General features: G+C 55.2%; 1 protein-coding gene across 1 annotated transcript; it reads left to right on the forward strand.

Annotated features, from left to right (window-relative positions):
- Positions 1-1,644: 1,644 nt before the first annotated feature.
- Positions 1,645-18,870, forward strand: PRKCG (protein kinase C gamma). Its single transcript, XM_041737734.1, has 18 exons — positions 1,645-2,177; positions 2,764-2,795; positions 3,761-3,843; positions 7,425-7,536; positions 7,699-7,830; positions 8,360-8,516; positions 9,146-9,280; positions 9,713-9,800; positions 10,069-10,098; positions 11,758-11,910; positions 12,180-12,368; positions 13,158-13,249; positions 13,328-13,390; positions 13,593-13,731; positions 14,780-14,860; positions 16,201-16,308; positions 17,519-17,659; positions 17,865-18,870. Exons 1-18 carry the CDS (start codon positions 2,008-2,010, stop codon positions 18,051-18,053), a joined length of 2,094 nt encoding a protein of 697 aa, XP_041593668.1. The 5' UTR covers positions 1,645-2,007; the 3' UTR covers positions 18,054-18,870.
- The last annotated feature ends 1,054 nt before the right edge of the window (positions 18,871-19,924 follow it).

Genomic DNA, 19,924 nt, shown 5'->3' on the forward strand with positions numbered 1-19,924 from the left:
ATCGAAGGAGGGAGGGAACCCCTCCCCTCCGCCGCCGAAGAGAGGGAAGGGCTAGCTGGAGAAGCCTCCTTTTCATCTGCAATGTCCACCCCAGAATTCAGACTCACACCAATGCCTGCGTCTCGCCCCCTTCCCCTCCCCCACCTCATGTGTGAAGCCTTTCTGGAAGGCACCAGAGAGGAGAGCTCTAGAACCTGCGGGTGATGTGTTGGTGATGCGGGGAAAGCAGTCAAGCAGAGCAAGGTGGGATTCCCAGGTCAGTGTCCAGGGCCACCCCCACCCCATATTCGCCCTTGGGCAGGGCGGACACCTGGAGGTGGCTGGCAGGCAAGAGCACCCCATATCTGAGGGGTTTGGAGAAGTGTCAGAGTCCCTCACCCCGCCCCCCTCGGCTTCGGGAAGCTGGACCCGGACCCCCAAAATTAACAGAGAAGGCGTGGCGGGCCGGCTCCCCCCGCGGCGCCGCGGCACCCCGGCCAGCCTCGCGGAGCGCGCCGGGAGAGGAAGTTCGCGGCCGCGTCGCCACAACAGGCAGTCCGCAAGCTCAGACTACAAGTCCCAGGATGCATTGCACCCCGCAGCACCGGCTGACCGTGGTTGCCCTTGGCAACAGAGCGGGTCTCCGGGAGCTGGGAACCCTGCGCGCTCGCGAGTCGGGGGAGGGTCGCAGAGCGACCTGACCGAGGGAGGGACGCGGGCGGAGCGACCGAGGGGACAGCGGAGCCCGACAGGGCTGACGTTCAGAGGGACGGAGATGCACGGGGCTTTCCAGGGCCAGAGAGGGACGTGGGGGGGAGGGGGAGGAGAGGTTCACAGCCAGAGCGGGTGCGAAGGGGTAGAGATGGGGGGCGAGCTGGGGGGAGAAATAGATGAGTTCAGACAGTCCGAGAGATCCCCAGCGACAGAGGGACACGCTGGCAGAGCCAGACAGTGGGTCTGAGGGAGGGATGGACACAGAGGAGGAGGAAGAGGCGAAGACAAGGAGGCTCGCAGACTGGGGACCCAGAGGGGTGAAGGGGTGGGGCGACAGACACAGATTCTCACAGAGGGAGGGGGCTCCTGGGACCCCCAGTCACTGCCCTATGGAGAGAGGCGGGGAGAGAGCCACAGAGACAGAGGTAGGAAGAGGGAGAGAGTCAGGGACGATGGAGACATCTGGGGAGAAGCCGAGGGACACCAAGACCCAGGGAGGGTCACAGCATGGCCACAGGCACAGGCAGAGACACACAGAGAAATAGAAGCCAGGAACCCTGGGACAGGGACAGGAAGCCAGGACCCCTGGGACCGGGACAGAGCGCGGGCAGACACAGTGACCCAGGCCCAGAGAGAAGTCAAGACTTGAAGAGCCGCAGAGTGAGACGCCAGGCCTCTCCGTTCACCACTGGGCCCCCAGCCCTGAATACAAAGTTTGTGCAATGAAGCAGAGTGACACAGGCAGAAGCCCAGAGATCCGAGCGGAGTCTCAGCGGGCTGCCGGGACCTGCACAGGTACCCCAGTGGGGAGCAGGCCCCGGCCGGCGGTGGGGGCAGGGCACCGCGCAGAGGATGCCCCCTCCCTCCAGCCAGCCCCCGGAGTGGGTGTGCGCACGTGTGCCGGGGGAGGGGCATTTGCCCCGAGTCTCGGGGAGGGGGGACGCCTTTAAGCTGAAACCCCGCCCCCGGGCGTCATGGCAACGCCTCCCCCCAGCTGGGGCTCCCACATTTCAGCAGGTGCCTGAGCTGGAGCTCCCGCCGCCGCCGCCCTTGCCTCCGGCTCCTCGGCGCCCCTGCCCTCGGCTCTCCGCCTTGCCCGCCCGCTCCCCCTGGCGGAGCCGGCGCGCCCCGGGGTGCGGCTCCCTGCCCTGCACTCCGCGCCTGGAGGTGCCTCGCCCCTCTCCTTCCTTCCTCGCAATCTCCCCGTGGCTCAGTGCTCTCCCGAGTCTCGAGTCTCGAGTCTCCGGCTCCTCGTCCTTCCACCTGTTTCCCCCAGAAAGACAGGATCCTGGTCCCTGCAACGTTCCTGGGGCCATGGCAGGCCTGGGCCCCGGCGGAGGCGATTCAGAGGGGGGACCCCGGCCCCTGTTTTGCAGAAAGGGGGCTCTGAGGCAGAAGGTGGTCCACGAAGTCAAGAGTCACAAGTTCACCGCCCGCTTCTTCAAGCAGCCAACCTTCTGCAGCCACTGCACCGACTTCATCTGGTGAGGGAAGGGGCTGGGGGCCTGAGGGAGGAGGGAACGATGGGTGGAGACATGTCACCCCAGACCCCTGAGTGATGGAGAAGAAGAGGGCTGCAGCCCTGGCTCCTGGTCCTAGGGTAGGAAGGGGCTGGGGACCTGGACTCCTGAGTCTGAGGGAGGAGGGGGCTGGGGACCCAGACTCCTGAGTCAGAGAGGAGGGGGCTGGGGACCCCGACTCCTGAGTCTGAGGGAGGAGGGGCTGGCGGCCCAGATTCCTGGGTCTGAGAGAGGAGGGGCTTGGGGGACCTGGACCCCTGGGTCTGAGGGGGGAGGGGCGAGGGGCCCCAGACTCCCTAATCTGAGGGAAGAGGGGTTGGGGGCCTGGACTCCTGGGTCCGAGGGAGGCGGGGCTGGGGGACCCCCGACTCATGGGTCTGAGAGAAGGGCTGAGGGCCAGAATTTCTGGGTTCTGAGGCAAGAGGCAAGAGGCAGCTGGGGCTCCACTCCGGGGTCCTGGTCGCAGAGGGAACAAGGTGCAGTGAGGCTCTCAGAGGTGGGAGGCCCAGGCACCCTGTGCTGCCCTGACCTCTGATCCTTGATCTTGCAGGGGCATTGGAAAACAGGGCCTGCAATGTCAAGGTAAGAGCTGGGGACCAGGACTCCCAGGACCCTCAGGAGGGTGGAGGCTGGGGCCCCACAGCCCAGGAGGCTTGACACACGTGTTCTTTGGTCCCCAGAGAGGCGCGGGGGAGCCCGGGGTGGGGGGTGTGGCAGAGACACAGCCTGCGGTGGGGAGGGAGCTCTGACGGCGGGGCCACCGCGGAGGTGGTACTCAGGGCCCCTCCCTCGGCCGGCTCCAGGTGGGGACAGATATTTGGAGAATCTGTTGCCATGGGAACAGGGAGATTTGGAAAAGGGGAGCTCAAGGGGGGGCTGGAGATGCGAAGTCAGAGCCCCCCCCCCAAGCTGCTGTCGCCATGACAACACCAACAGTCCTAGGCAGGGGCAGGCCGGGTGGGGTCACCGATGGGCGGGTGGGGGCCGGGCGGGGCTGGCAGATATGGGGGGCGGGAGAGGGGGGCGAATCCTAGAGCACCAGCTGCCACTGCTGAGAACAGAGTGAGTCAGGGAGAGGGAGGCCAGCAGCGGCCCCCAGACTCACTTCTGCCCAAGTCACTGCTCCCTCCATTCTGTCGGAGGACATTTCTGTTTCCTCTCCTCCTCAGCCTGCCTCTTTCCTTGCTTTCTCGTCCCTGTGGGTTTGTGTCTGTCCATGGGATCCTGCTTCCTCCTTGGGTCCCCGTCCCTCTGTCTTTCATGGTCTGTCTCTGTGTCTCCCTGTGGCTGTGTGTGGGCACTGGGGTCCCTCTGCTCTGTGATGCTTTGCATCTCTGTTTCTGGCTTTGGGTCCATCTCCTGAATTTCTGTCTCCTGGTTTCCTTCCCCCACTCCATATTGTGGGCTTTCCTTTGATTTTCTTTTGAACTCTCGATTTGGGGGTCCCCCTCTCTGTTTTTCTTTCTGTCGCGATCTCTCTCTTTCTGATTTTCTGTGTATTGGGCTCTCTCTCTCTGTCTCTGTGTCTCTATGATTCTCACCTTCAGTCTGCAGCTTTGTGGTTCATCGACGATGCCACGAATTTGTGACCTTCGAGTGTCCAGGCGCTGGGAAGGGCCCCCAGACGGATGTGAGTGCCCGGACACCTGATTCTTCCTCCTTGGGCCGCGCCCCCGCCCTCACCCCCTCGGCGTCCGTCCCAATTTCTCCTGCTATTTTAAGGCTGGGAGGGGAGGGGGGCTGGAGAGATAGGGAGAGCTAGTCTGGCCCAGATTCCCTGCCCTTGGCCTGAAAAGGGGGAATGAGAGGGGGCTGAGAGACTGGTGACACAGGTGGGGGACAGAGGGGAGGCAAGGGTGAATGGACTAAAGAAGAGAGAGCATTGGAGGGGTGGGCTGTCATCCAGGGGTCAAGAAATTTAAAAAGAGAAGAGTTGAGGGACAGAGAGAGAGACAACTATTGATGCAGGCACTGACATATGACAGAGAGAGAGAATCTCAGAAATGCAGAAAAAGATAGATTTGAGACAGAACAAGGGAGGAATGGAACAGAGCAGCCCAGGAGGGAGGAAAAGGCAAGCCTGAGACAGGGACAAGAAACTCAGAGAAACAGAGCTGCAGATACCCAGAGAGACAAGCTGGAATGGAAAATGGTAGATATGGAGAACGACTTTGAAGATGCAGAGAGGGAGACCCAGGGAGACCCTGTCATGCACACGCACACATGCACATGCATTCACATGTCCTCCAGGATCCACGTGTACAGATCCCCCATGCGTGTGTGTGCCCGCGCGCGCGCATGCACACACACACACACATAAACACAGCCTCCCTCCCTACATCCACCTCCCATCAGCGGGGATGTCAGGTCATCTTACAAGAATGGTGGACCCTGTGGCCCGCTCCTGGTCCCTCCTTCACTTTCTGTCTGGCTTTTCTCTGAGCTCAGTCCCCCCTCTGCAATGATGGAAATATCCTGGATCTACTCTGTTCAGTCTGACAGCCACCAGCCACACCTAGCTAGCTAGAGGAGCACCTCAGAGGGGCTGCTCTGACCCAGGAATGGAAATCTAAGTTCCCTTTATTTTTTTATTTTTATTTATTTATTTTTTAAAAAAATATTTTATTTATTTATTCATGAGAGACACACAGAGAGGGGCAGAGACATAGGCAGAGGGAGAAGCAGACTCCTTCCAGGGAGCCTGATGCGGGGCTTGATCCCAGGATCCCAGGATCATGCCCTGAGCCGAAGGCAGATGCTCAACCACCGAGCCACCCAGGTGCCCCTAAGTTCCCTTTCATTGGAACTGATTTAAACTTAAATAGCCACATGTGGTTAGTGGCTACTGGTTGGGACAGCATAAATCTTGACATCGACAGGCTTGTTTTGATAGTTCAATGCAGCCAAGTGGCTTAAGAGTCTAGCCCAGGTCTTGACATACAGTTAGAGACAGTTTTATGATGAGCAGATGGAGAAAGACAGAATGAGAAATTGAGGCAGAGAGAGAGAGAGAGAGAAAGGGGCAAGTCCAGGGGACATCTTGTCAGTCGGTCAGGTGAAGAAAATTAAAGTTTACAAAGAGGACGTGATGATTTTACAGAACATATGTTGAGCACCACTGTGTTCTAGCACCCATATATATCATTGATTAGCCGCCTCGCCTGTCCACCTCCACCACCACCATTACTTCTGATTTATCCAATGCTGGTTGCATGCATGCATGCATGCATCAGGTATCTTGCATACAGGACAGGAGTGAATCTGCACAACACAGAAGGTGGGGTGTTCTTGTCCCCATCTGAGCACGGGCTCCTGAGCCAGAACGCCTGGACTTGAATCCCAGTTCCACCATTTATCAGTTCTGTGACCTTCCAAAAATTAATTTACTTCTCTGCACCTCTTGAGCTTTTCATCTGTAAAATGGGGATGCTGACCATGCCTACCTTACAGGGTTGTTTTGAGAACTAAATGAGTCAAATACTTGGGATGGTACTTGGAATATGGTGAGAAACAATATATCAATTATTATCCTTGAAAAGTTGTTGGTATTACTGATGAAGAAACATGGAAAAAATGAGGAGGAGGTCTTCCTCTCCGTCACTCTTTTTTTTTTTTTCCCCCCTTGCTTAATGCTTTTGATCTTGTTGTAAGTTACATGGATCGAGGGCTAAAGAAGCACTCAGGGCTTGGCCAGCATGACTTCCATTAGATTCCTTTTCAGGGAGGCCTCGTGGCCCCATTTTAGAGGAAGGAAGCCTGAGTCTCTGCAAAGGGTGGTGAGGGGAGAAGCCATGGAGCTGGGTAGTGGGCAGAGTCAAAATGGGGATGCTAATTTATCTAATTAGAGCTTCAGCACTGTCTCTTTTTTAAATAGTGATTTCACCTTGAGAATAAAAGCAGCTTTTCTCCATGGAGTGGTAGAGCTTGCACGTCAGGCATCCTGCTGAGGCCTTTTACATAGGATATCACTTAGTGCATCAGGCACCCTTTGAGTTAGGGTCAGCTGAAGATCTTTAGAGGCCCAGAGTATTGAAAGAGATCATCACACCCACCCCCTCCCTCCATATGTCATTCAAAATAGAATCCCCGCTAAACTGCAAAAATAAATAAAAGCCCAAGAATATCCTGAATTTTCACCCTAGTGATAACTCTTGCAATGCCTCCCTAGAAAAAGGCAAATACCAAATTATTTAACATTCAGACATTATCAGGAGTGGGGAAGGAATGCTTTACAGGTGTCCTAAATTCATGTTTAATTGGACTCTGGATATTTAGCATCACTTCAAGATATTAACTGTTTATTTCCACTGGGCAGAAAAGGATACTGAAGCTCAAAACTGGGCACTACCTTGCCCCAAATCGCATAGCTGATCAATGGCACAGCTCCTATTTAAACCCAGGGCAATAGTGGAGACTGCAATAAAATCATGAATAGTAACCACAGCAGCACGAATAACAGTACCAAACACATTTAACATGCCAGGCCCTGCTATGCAGTTTATACTTTCTTTCTTTTTAAGTAATCCCTACACTCAATATGGGACTTGAACTCATGTCCCTGAGATCAAGAGTCGCATGCTCCATCCACTGAGCCAGCCAGGTGCCCCTACACTTGGTCTTTCATGAGCTGAGAGGTCCCTATAACTGAGAGGTCATATTCTCCATCTCACAAGAGGCTCAGAGAAGGTGGATCATCAGTGGAAAGACATTGCTAGAGGCTGACAGTGAACAATTTGGCATTCATCGTGGCCCTTAAGTCCTTGGAGAACAGCTTTTGGGAGGTGTGGGGAGCATAGGGACTGTGGAAGGTTAGGAGCCTCCACCTCCTTCAGGTTCTGCCCAAATGCCACCTTGTTAGTGAAACCTTCCCTGATCACTCTCTGCAAATTTCAATCCCCACCCCTGGCAGTCCCTTTTCCTGCTGCATTTGTCTCCAAAGCACCTATTGCCTACCATCCATCATACTATTTTATTTATTCACAGTGTTTATTTTCTGTCTCCCTCCACTAGAAAGTGAACTCCATGGGGACCACAGTGGGTCCTGGCACCAAGAACAGTACCTAGCACACAGCAGGCAGTCAGTAAATGCTGTAGGGTGAATGAGTGGGGAGAGCAAAGCAGAGGAGGAGGAAAAGCTCAAAGGATTCCTGTCCCAAGGTCTAGGGCACCCCTCTCTTCTGACCCCCTCTGATGTCTCCTCTCTGCCTCCAGGACCCCCGCAACAAGCATAAGTTCCGTCTACACAGCTACAGCAGCCCCACCTTTTGCGACCACTGTGGCTCCCTGCTCTACGGGCTGGTGCACCAGGGCATGAAATGCTCCTGTGAGTCTGCTACGCTTGCCGCTCTTGCTTGCTGCTCCTGCCAGAGCTTGAAGCTCTGGGGCCCCTTTCAAAGAGCAGTGTCTGGGGTCCGGGTAATGCTAGGGGATGGAGTCTGGTTTTGGGGGCGGCCGGACGCGCTACCTCGCGTTTTGTACTCCCCAGGCTGCGAGATGAACGTGCACCGACGCTGTGTGCGCAGCGTGCCTTCTCTGTGCGGGGTGGACCACACCGAGCGCCGTGGGCGCCTGCAGCTGGAAATCCGAGCACCTACTGCAGATGAAATTCATGTCACAGGTGGGACCCCGCTCCCTAGTCTGGCCCCGCCCTTAAACCCAGGGGGAAGGCCAGTGTTGTTCCCCTGCGCTGCCCACCCCCCCTGCGGGTCCGGCCCACACTCCTGAACCCACCTGCAAGGGCTGACATCACCTCGCCACGCCCCTTCCAGCTCGGAGCGGGGTCTCCAGCCCTGACTCTTAGCAACTTCCAGCGCCTCTTTATGGCCTTTCTTAATCGAGGTCCTTGAGAGGGAGGGAGGAGAGAAAACTTGGCGGGGGGGGGGGGGGGGGGGGGGGGGAGGGCATGGGGGATTGGCTCGGGATTGCTATTGGTAATATGGCCAGGGTCCTCACTCCGGGGTCCTGGGGGGAGGGGGTTCTGGGTCTGATTTCTGGGTCCCTGGCTGGTCCCTGGCTTTCCTGCCCTGTCTTCTGGGTACGTGGGTCGTGAGAAAGGCTGAGACCTTGGACTTTTGACTGCTGACTAGGGGAGACTTAGGGGCCTCTTCCTGGATCTAACCCCGTCTCCCCTCCACTTCCCCTCTCAGTTGGCGAGGCCCGTAACCTCATCCCAATGGATCCCAATGGTCTGTCTGATCCCTATGTGAAGCTGAAGCTCATCCCAGACCCTCGGAACTTGACAAAGCAGAAGACCCGGACGGTGAAAGCCACGCTAAACCCTGTGTGGAACGAGACCTTCGTGTTGTGAGCCTCGGGTGCAGGGGATGCAGTGATGGCTGACGGAGAATGATCTGAGGGTCTTGGTGACCCACAAGACCCCGGAGAGCAGATAGTGGGAGGTGTTAGGACAGAGGGAACCCAAAAACTTGCAGAGAAAGGTGGTGGGAGCCGGGAGACACATATCTGCACATTTAATCTCCATCAAAGCCCACTACTTTAGAGACAGAGATGGAGGGCGCTCAGAAGAGGAGACGCAAACCCAAAGAGACACAGAGACAGAGTGCAGGGGGTGGAGTGTAAGTGGGGGGGGGGTAGCAGGAAGAGAAAGAGAAGCTAATTAACAGAAAGACAGAAGGACAGAAACCCAGAAGAAAGCACGCACAGAGACTCAGGAGAGAGATCTGGAGAGAAGGACGGGACAGGGATGGGAAGGAGCCCAGGATGTGGGTAGAAGGGAGAGAGACCGAGCCCTCTGGATGTACTCATGATCTCCATTATTTGGGGAGGCCCTCTTGGAAAGGATCAGAGATGACAGGACTTTAGAGAGCAGGAACAGACCCCAGCTCCCCCTGAGAGAGGGATCCTCCAGCACTGAGGAGAGGGGAGGCAGGGAAGGCGGAGCTGGACCTCACTCTGCCCCACCCTTCCTGCAGCAACCTGAAGCCGGGGGACGTGGAGCGCCGGCTCAGCGTGGAGGTGTGGGACTGGGACCGGACTTCCCGCAACGATTTCATGGGTGCCATGTCCTTCGGGGTCTCGGAGCTGCTCAAGGCACCCGTGGATGGCTGGTGAGGGCGGGGCAGGGGTGGAGGCTGTACCTGGGTCTCTCGGTCTCTGGCTGTTTTCTCTGTCTTCCAGGTCATCATCATTCCACCTCCCTCTCTTGTCCCCTCTGCCTCTCCTCCCACCCCATTTGCTCCTGTCCCTTTCCCCTGTCTCCCCACTCCTGTCCCTCTTCCCCATCCCGTCTCCCGGTCTCCGTTGTCATCTGTTTCCCCGTCTCCCCTGCCCCGCCTCCGTCCTCCCCACCCTGTACCTGTCTTCCCGTCTCCCCCTACCTGGTCCTTCTCTCCTTATCTCACTCTTTCTCTCCCCATCTCTGTCTTTCTTTCTGCGTCTCTCCCGCCCCACCCACCCCCACTGTGATCCCTCTGCCTCTCCTTCGTATACTCCCCTCCTCCCCGCCTCCTGCCCTGCTCTGGTCTCCGTCTGTACGTCAGGTACAAGTTACTGAACCAGGAGGAGGGCGAGTATTACAATGTGCCCGTGGCTGATGCTGACAACTGCAGCCTCCTCCAGAAGTTTGAGGTATTCAGGTCCCGCTTCCCCCAGGGGAAGCCCAGCCCTGCTGCCCACAGCTCAGAGAGGCTGGTTGCCCAGTGGTCCCGGGACTACAATTCCCAGAAGACCCTGGGGTTCCTCCCTGTGCTTTTCTAAGGGACTCCTGCCCCAGAGTATGATGAGAATTAGAGTTCCTATCCATTCCTGGGCTTGGGGGTTTGGAGTCCCCACCCTCTGCTGTAGGGCAGCCTCCTACCTCTCTGGGGGCTCTGACTCTGGCTTTCTTCTCCCTCAGGCCTGTAACTACCCCCTGGAACTGTATGAAGTGAGTAGAGCTCAGGCCTGGAATGGAGACCGTCTCATTCCGGTGGTCTGCCTCTCTCTCCCCACATCTCGCTCCTCTGATACTTGTTTTCATTTCCACACACATGGGCTGGGCACAGACCTGTGCACAGGTCTTGTGATTGCTGAGTAAACCAAGCACTTTGGAGGTGAACCTGACCCTTAAGCAAGTCCCCCAGGTAGGGATACTGTCAGAAATCCCAGTATGATATTCTATGTTAGAGGTAACCCAGGACTCTGAGAAGCCTAGAGAAGGTGCTAAGCCAGCCTGGGGGCAGGGGGAAGTGGTCAGGGAGGGATTTCCCTGAGGAGGTGACACCTGAATGGATCCTTGAGTTTTTCTATTTATCACTGTGGCCTTTTCTCCTCCGTTTGTTTTCTCACTCACTCCACACCTATTTTCTGATGTGTCACATAAGCCAAACCCTTTCTGGGAGAAGAATCAGTCCATTCCCTAGGGAGCTCCAATTTCAAAGTAGGAGAAAGTTATAGATGGAGACATCCACCGGGAAGGAATGTGTTTGATAATGGAGGTAGTAGCCTCAGGCACTGGGGAGTACCAGAAACACCTGGCATAGCCTGGGAGAGCCAGACAAAGCTTGGGGGTGGGGGGTGAGTCCCAGAGGAAGTGCAAGATTCTCTAGGCACAGGAGATGGGGATCAGATTGCTAGGCTGAAGGATGGAAAGCCTTCTAGGCAGAGGGAAGAGCAGGCACAAAGGCCCTGTGGTGGGAGTAGGCTGAGAGTATCTGTAGCACAGCAAGGAGAACAGTGGGGCTGAAGGGGGTAGAGGGTGGGAAAAAATAAGTTAAGTCAGAGAGGGAAGGGGTGTGACTTGTCATTCACTAGAAGGATTTTAGCTTTTAAACTGGGTAAGATGTGGTAGGGGTGTGTGGGAGCATCAAAGGTGGCCTGAGGTGGTTTAGATCTGAACAAGACACTGCTTTGTTTAGAGAAGAGATGATGGAGACAGAGGGGAAAGGGGAAGGAGGCTCTGTGGAGACTCAGGTGGTAGGAATGGGAGGAAGTGGTGGTAAAGGTGTTCAGATTCTGGGTGTGCTCTGAAGGTTGAGCAATAGGAAGGGTGCTCAGCACTTGCGTCCTGAGAGACCTTCATCCATTCAACACCCTCTGTGCTGGGCGATGCTGAAGACACAGAAAAGAGGGAGACACAGTCTCGGCTTTAATGGATTTTGATTTCTGGCTCTGCTTTTTCATCTGCTGTGTAACTTTGGGCAAGTTATTTAATGTCGTTGTGCCAATTTCCTCTTCTCTAAAGTGGGAGTGGAACCACCTGGTGGGCTCAGTTAGTGGAGTGTGAGACTTGATGTTGGGGTTGTGAGTTTGAGCCCCACGTTAGGTGGAGAGATTACTTAAAAATAAAAAATAAGATGGGGGTGATAACAGAGTTATCTAATGTCATATAGTAATCTGTAATCTGAGTCTTAGTTAAATGATCAGCCCTCTAGGCTCTGGAAAATCAGTACAAGTTCTGAAGCCAAGGGGTGGGGGGCAGAGACAACTTTCTTTTTGTCTCTGTCACTCCCGGACCCTTTCATTCTTGGATGCTGTGTCTCTCAGGGGCATCTCCTTATCCCTGCCTGGAATCTGACTGCCTCTGGCTTTCTCTCCTTTCTCACAGCGGGTGCGGATGGGTCCCTCTTCCTCTCCCATCCCCTCTCCATCCCCTAGTCCCACCGACTCCAAGCGCTGTTTCTTTGGGACAAGCCCCGGACGTCTGCACATCTCTGACTTCAGCTTCCTCATGGTTCTAGGAAAAGGCAGTTTTGGGAAGGTTGGCCTCCCTGGCTTCTCTCGGGAAGGGAAGGATGTCTGGGGGTGGGGGAGATCAGATTTCTGTCCTTAGGGAAGAGGTACATAGGGAGGGACTCTAGGCTACTGAGTCCCCCAAAGATGACTCTATGGGACCCTTGAGTGCTTTAAGACAGTGCTCAGCAAAACCAGGGCACCAGGTCCTCTGAGAGAGAGAGACAGGAAGGACCTGGGATTTCCTTTCTGTGTCCCTGAAAGGGAGGGGTTTCCAAAATGGGCCTCTGTCCCTAGGTGATGCTGGCTGAGCGCAGGGGCTCAGATGAGCTCTACGCCATCAAGATCCTGAAGAAGGATGTGATTGTCCAGGATGATGATGTGGACTGCACCCTGGTGGAGAAGCGAGTGCTGGCCCTGGGGGGCCGAGGCCCGGGAGGCCGGCCCCACTTTCTCACCCAACTGCACTCCACTTTCCAGACCCCGGTAAGGGGCAGGGGGCGCAGAGACTGGCTCTGGTCAGACATCTGCTGGGGAATCCAGAGCGGACAGCGAGGCCAAAGAACTGCCTGCACTCTGACTGGGCCTGGCCAGAGGGGTGGGTGCCTGTTGGGCGTGGCCAGAGGTGGGGTGTGGGCGCCTGCTGGGCGTGGTCTGAGCCCGGGCTTGAGTGGAGGTGCCCTGAGCGAAGGAGTCCCGAGTAAAGGGCGCGCGCGGGCAGGAGGGTGGCTGCCGAGTGGCCTGCCAAAAGATGGGCTCCACCTAAGGAGGTCGTCACCTTCGGATTCTGAGAGAAGGTCTGGATAGACTCGGGGCGTGTCCCCGAGGTCGAGGGACAGAACCAGAAGCGAGAACCATCAGAGGTTTGAGAGGGCATGACTACTTAAGAAAGCTCTGGATAAACAGAGCCGGCTTCCTGGATATAAAGGAAAATTATTGTCACTTGCAGGTGGGGCCCGAAACACTTCTGGTTCCTAACAGATGGCCAGGGTTGTGTTTGTGTGAGGACGTGCGGGGAAGAGGTGGTGGTGCCCCATGGGGTGACCAGGGAATGGTGGGCTTCAGTCTTCTGTTCCAAGAGGGTGGGAGCCGTTCGGAGCCGCCAGGGGAGGGTGCCTGGCTTAGGGTCCTCGGGACCTCCCCGCTGCTCCGGATTTCTGACTGGGTGGGTCCCGACACTTTCCAGTTGGTCTGCAGTGGGCGGTGATGGATATGTCCTGCCCTCTGCCCAGGGTGTCCCCGCCTCTAAGCCCCGCCCTCCCCCCTCCGCCCCAGGATCGCCTGTATTTTGTGATGGAGTATGTCACCGGAGGCGACTTGATGTACCACATTCAGCAGTTGGGCAAATTTAAGGAGCCTCATGCAGCGTGAGTCTGGGCCAAGAGAGGAGGGGGTGGGGAGGAGGAGCCCAGCATTTGACCTCAGGCTCCTGCCTCCTTCTCCAGGTTCTACGCTGCCGAAATCGCCATCGGGCTCTTCTTCCTGCACAATCAGGGCATCATCTACCGGTGAGGAGTTGTCCGGGCCTTTCAGTGGAGGACGTCAGGCCCCAGAGGGAAAGGGATCAGATTCGGGCTCTAGGGGGCACCTGGCTGGCCCCCACTTGGGACATTGAGCTTACGTAACAACAAAACAAACAAAACCTTGCTGGTCCAGCCAGTTGAACTCTACCCTTCCCTCAATCCTATCCATTCTACCTCCCACCCCCAGGGACTTGAAGCTAGACAACGTGATGCTTGATGCCGAAGGACACATCAAAATCACTGACTTTGGCATGTGTAAGGAAAACGTCTTTCCCGGAACCACAACCCGCACTTTCTGCGGGACCCCAGACTACATAGCCCCTGAGGTAACCCTTCCTCTGCTGCTCTCCGCGTGGTCCAAATTTGCCTGGTGGGTGTGGCTGGTTATCTGACATCCAAAATATGGGGGTCCTAACCCTGGGGTCTTGACATGAGTTGTGGGCAGTCTAGCAGCAAGTGGGGTGGAGAGGCCAGTGCACCCTGCATTCTGAGTGGGTGAAGCAAGGTCTCTAAGCTGGCAACATGGGCATGGGCAGAGAGGTGGGTGAGTGTCCCCCAGAAGGACTGGCCCAGCCCATGAGTGTTCTCAGAAAACAGGACCTGTTACAGGACTATTCTGGAAGGTGGAGGCTACATCTGGTATCCTCTCAGCATGTGGGGCCAGTCCCTCCAGAGTACGGAGTGTGTGCAACGCTGTCTCCTGAATATTTCAAGTGGGGGGAGTATGCTCTGACTGTTAAGGAGTTGGAGCTAATGATCTGACTGTATGTAAGTAGATAGAGGGTCCTGACTTCTTTTAGTTGAAGGAGGTCCTGGTGTTGGTGGTGCCATTATTAATCATTCAGGGTGATATAATGCTAGTGCCCAGGTAATCAATGTCGATGATTTCAAAACATGGCTGGCTGGGTATCAGAATCATCTGCGGAGATTCTGAAAAACACACACATATTGCTGACTCTGACGCTGACCTAACGAGGCTGGAATTCTTAGGGTTAGGAACAGCCCCCTAGATGAATCTTAAATACATCCAGATTTAAGACTCTCTGGTCTCTGAAATGTAGCACTTTCGCATCTTATGCACTCTCTTCTTATTGTAAGGAGAGTGTCCAGTTACCTAATTATTCTAGCTGGGCGGAACTTTTGACTTGGTCCTTAGATAGTCTTTATTTTGGGGACCAAAGGAATGTTCTAAGTAGGTAAATTTTGTTTCTGAATTTTCCAAAAAGATGGAGCTCTGACCTGAGAGTTCTGAATGGGAAGAGTTTGTGTTGAGAACACTTAAAGTGGGTACAGTTCCCAGGCATGAGGCCAGAAGGGATCTTAGGCCTCTTAAAGCACAAACCATGATTCCTGCCTTCCATCCTTCCTCCTCAGATCATCGCCTACCAGCCCTACGGGAAGTCTGTTGATTGGTGGTCCTTTGGGGTTCTGCTGTATGAGATGCTGGCGGGACAGGTAAGGGAAGCTGGGGACAGGCTGGATTGGCTAAAGGCAACATGGCATGGGGTGCCACCCATTACATGGCCTTTATCTCAAAGGAGCAGGTTAGGAAGGGATATCTGGCATCTCAGGAGGGGTGCTAAGCAGTTGGGAATGTCCTGCCTGGATAATGCTGTCCTTGGTCCTGAACCATTATTTTCCCACAGGCCAGAGGTTCTTAAACTTTTTTGATGCCAAGGACCTCACCTCAGAACAATATGCTTAAATGCATGAAATAAAATAATAGGATGACAAGGGAAATCAATCACACTGTAATGATTATCAAGCCTTTAAGATTTTAATTTAACTTAGTTAAGCCAACTAAATAAATTTAACTTAAAAGTATACAGTTTTGTAAATATTAAACACTGCGATGTGGACCTATATGTGATTTCCTATTAATGAATTAAATAGTAATATCTCACAGGGATGGGAAGTAAACAGGAAGGGCTACCAGCAATCTTCAAGTTGAGATGACTAATATTTTGAGATAGCTGCAAATCCAATGTGCTAGGAAAATATCTGTGATTTCTGTTGGTGATGAAGTCACAAGTACTACTATTGTGGTTTTTGCATACATTCATCATAATTGAAGGGAATGGTAAATTTCAATTAGAGATTTTACAAAATAAAGATGTACTTTCCCCCCTCAATTGTATAAACGGACCTCCTAGACCCCACATTAAGAATCCTTGCCTTGAGGGGGGCAGCACCTAGGTGGCTCAGTAAGATAAACATTGGATTCTTGATTTCAGCTCAGGTCATGATCTCAGGGTTGTGAGATCAAGCCCTATGTTGGGCTCCGTGCTGGGTATGGAGCCTGCTTGGGATTCTCTCTCTCTCCCCCTCTATTCTTTACTCTCCTCTCCCCTACTCCTGCACTCATGCACTCTTTTTCACTCACTCTCTCACTCGTTCTCTCTTAAAAAAAAAAAAAAAAAGAATCCTTGCACTGGTATTGCTTTTCCTAATCCCAAAAGACTGGAAGCCACTCATCCAAACAAGAAAATGCTTTTACAGTTTTTCCTGTATTTTTTTTTGTCTCTCTTCTATTTAAATGACATATTGTCTAATTAACACCCTGCTGATTTGCATAGCAGAGCAAGACAGAACAGCAAAGAGGTGCAGAGAGCTGGTGCATCTGAGTTAGGAAACCAGAGAGTCTAAGAGAGAGAGAGATAAAGCTTTGATGGCTTGTTTAAATTTTTCCCTAGGATGTCAGAGGGGGGTGTTCATGTTCATGGTTGGTGATGAGGGTGTGGAAGGTGGGGAGAGGCAGTTTGTCAAGCTCTGACTCTATCCCTCTATTTCCTCAGCCCCCTTTTGATGGGGAGGATGAGGAAGAGCTCTTTCAGGCCATCATGGAACAAACAGTCACTTACCCCAAGTCGCTTTCCCGGGAAGCTGTGGCGATCTGCAAGGGGGTGAGAGCCCCCTGACCCCTAGGTTCTCCACACAAACTCCTGTGCCCACCCTCAACCATCCAGATACCATGCAGTATCTCTGTGCACATGAGGACCAGGTTCCCACCCCTCACATTACTTCACTTCCATCTGCTGGGAACGTTTGTAGAATACAGAGAAGTCATCAGAACACTAAATGACTGCCCTGTTGCTACCTCTGGTCTAAGGATGACCTCTCATTCCTCTCTGCGGCACCCACTTCCCTGCAGGGAGTACTAAAAGGGCAGGGTGGGTTTCCAGAACCGGGTGGGTCAGGTGAACCTAATTCCTGCCACTTTTCTTCCTGTGGGATCTTGGGCAAGCAACCTAAACTCTGGGAGCCTCCCTCCCCTACTGGGGTGATGGAGTTAATGCAGGAGTAAGAGCCTAGCCTGGGGCAGCTTCTCAGGCTTTAGCACACTTCTGCTTCTGGCTCCTGTCTCTATTCTCTCTGACTGTCCCTTTCTGGGTTCTGTCTCCCACCTCTGCCTCCATCTCCATTTGATGGGGCTTCCTGTGTCTCTACCTTTTCTCTGGGGATCTCTGTCCACCTATTGCTGGGTGTGTGTTCTCCTCCTACCCCCAACTCCCATACACCCATACTCTGGGTCTCTGTCCTCTTTTTGGAACTCCTCTCCTCTCTCTCTGAGTTTCCGCCTTCTTTACCCTTCTCTCTGGGGGCTTGCCTCTGGGGTCTCCATCCTCCTCTCTTTCTGCATCTCTGCTTCCCCCCCCCCCCAACATCTGCCTATTTCCCACTTTCCCTGGGTCTCTATCTCCCCCTATCTTGGGATCTCTATGCCCCTTTCTCTGGGTCTCCAATCACTGTCTCTCCCTTGGGCTCCCTTCATCCCTCTCTTTTCTCTCTCCTCTCCTTCTTCTCCTCTGTCCCTTTTGGGGATTCTTCCCATGTCCGCTTCCTCCTTCTGGGGTTCTTGCCCCCCATACACGGATGCCCTGACCCTTCTCTCTTTCTCTCTCTGTCCCTGGGTCTCTGGGTTTGGAGCTCACCTATCTCATTCTCACTGATTCTCCCCCATTCTTTCTGCCTGCCTCCCCACCCCTGTTCCCCCTTTGCTGTTCTCTCTCTGGGTCTCTGCTGTGTCTCTGTTCCTGTCTTTCTCTCCTGCTCCTTCTGTGTGCCTCCCTGTCGGGGACTCTGTCTGTCTGTCTGTCTCTGTGTTTTCCACAGTTCCTAACCAAGCACCCAGCGAAGCGCCTGGGCTCGGGGCCAGACGGGGAGCCTGCCATCCGTGCTCACGGCTTTTTCCGCTGGATGGACTGGGAGCGCTTAGAACGACTGGAGATCGCGCCTCCGTTCAGACCCCGCCCGGTCAGCCACCTTGCGGAGACAGCCTTGGTCCCCAGGGGTGGGGGTGCCCAGGAGCTCCAGTTCCCGTTTGTGCGGGGGAGGGGGCCTTCCTCTGCCAGGAAGATTGCGCAGAGATTCCAAAGGAAACAGGTGATGGATGGAGGGGCCACAGAGGGACACCCAGGGAGGGAGGAGAACTTCATCTTTCCCTCCTCATGTCTCCCAGTGTGGACGCAGCGGCGAGAACTTCGACAAATTCTTCACGCGGGCCGCGCCAGCGCTGACCCCGCCAGACCGCCTAGTTTTGGCCAGCATCGACCAGGCCGATTTCCAAGGCTTCACCTACGTCAACCCGGATTTCGTGCACCCGGACGCCCGCAGCCCCATCAGCCCACCGGCTGTGCCCGTCATGTAATCTCTCCTGTCGCCACGAGGTGTCCCCAGCACTCCCTTCCCGCGCCAGCCTTAGCACCCCCCCCACCCCCCCTTTCCAATTTAGATCTTGCTCCCCAGCATTCTAGCCTCTGCCCTGTGGATGCTAGATGCCCCTCCCAAGCGTTCCTGGCATTCTAAACTCCATGCAGTCTCTAGGGCCTTACCGTGTTCTAGATTCTGCTGTGCTGAGCCCTGGATTCTCACCCACCTCGGTGTTCTGGACTCTGCTCTACGAGGTTCCAGAACCAGCACCACTATCTCAATTCCATGGGGTTCTAGACTCCATTTTGGTAGAATCTGTGCGTCTTCTTTTTCTTTTCTTTTCTTTTCTTTTCTTTTCTTTTCTTTTCTTTTCTTTTCTTTTCTTTTCTTTTCTTTTCTTTTCTGTTTTCTTTCTTTCTGGGAAATAGTCTCATGGGGTGGGCTGTTCCAGACTTGGATTCCAGAACAAACCCCTACCTCTGACTTCCCCCCCTCCACCTCCACTCCATTCTGGACTAAATGGGAGGCTGTGCCCCCATGCTCCAGCACTCCTCTTCTACACTCTAGGAATTCCTGGGGTGTATGAAGGATTCTTACCCCAGCTGTTCTCAATCAGCTTTTGTTCTAGACGCCCCCACCCTAAACCCATCACTGCTCGCCTGCCAGGTGCATGGCTCCAGTCCTGCTCGGAACCCCCTCCCCCCCAGCCCGTGCCTGCCACTCTTCGGGACTCTCTCCTCCTCCCCCTGCGCCCACTCTTCTCTTTGGCTCTCCCACCCGGCCACAGATGCTGGAGAATAAATTTGGGATGCTGATGCTGAAGTGTTTGGATGTTTTCTTCTAAGCTTGCAGAATGAAGGGGGTGTGGAGGTGGGACACTACACGGAAACACACACACAGGCTGGGGAGGGGGCAGAGAGAGGGAAAGCACCGAGATGCATAAAGTGGGGAGAAGGTACCCACAGAGCAAGAGGGAAGGAGCAGAGACGAGGGGGGGGGGAGGCATAAGTGCCCCAGAGAGGACCAGAGGGCACCTGCACGAGGAGGTAAGCATGAACGCACAGACCACGGGGGGTGTCAGGTAGAGACCCCCCAGCACAGGGACACTAGCATGCACCTACTCACCCAGAGCAAGACACAAGCTCACAGACTCAAACTGAGCCCCCCCCCCCCCCCCCAGACTGGGACGGGGTTGGGGCAGTCCTGAGAGATGAAAGCCAACCAACCCTCCCGTTGAGAGACCTGGGAGACCCCACCACAGAGAAAACAAACAAACAGAGCCTGTGAGCTTGAGAGCCAGCCACCGAGGCCGTAGAGGGGCTGACGAGCCCTCCCGGCCTCTTTGCCTTAGTCCACTTGCGAGGGGGTGGAGTGGAAAGTAGTCCCAACGGACTACAGTTCCCAGCAGACACCGCGGCGGACCCTTCCCCCAGGTGCGGCCTTTCACCGCCAAGGCTGATGGAAAATGTAGTCCCGGGACCGGGGCAGGCCAGTTGAATCGGTGTGCCTACGTCTGTGTCTGGAGGGGACTGAGCCCCAAAGCTTCGTAGGCTCCCTCGGGGAGCCCTGGCGTCTCTTCGTCTCTGCAGGCTCTTGGGTTTCCGGTACTCGGTCCAGTTGGATGTTGGGGCTCCCCGTGGCTCCCCCAGCACCGCGGCAGTACCCCCATGCTCTGCCCGCGGCCCCCAGCCCCCGCTCCGACCCTCGGCGGGCGGCCTGCCCCTTTAAGAGTGGCCCCGCTGACATCACGGCGGTGGGGGGTGGCTGGCCCGGCTCCCGGCTCCGCGGCGGCTGCAGGACCCGGCTCCGCTCTGCGCCCGCCTGCTGCTCCGGGGACCCCGGCCCGGGACGCCCCTTCCCGCCTCCTCC

Source organism: Vulpes lagopus, chromosome 2, assembly GCF_018345385.1.
Source record: "Vulpes lagopus strain Blue_001 chromosome 2, ASM1834538v1, whole genome shotgun sequence".
Classification (NCBI taxonomy): Eukaryota; Metazoa; Chordata; class Mammalia; order Carnivora; family Canidae; genus Vulpes; species Vulpes lagopus.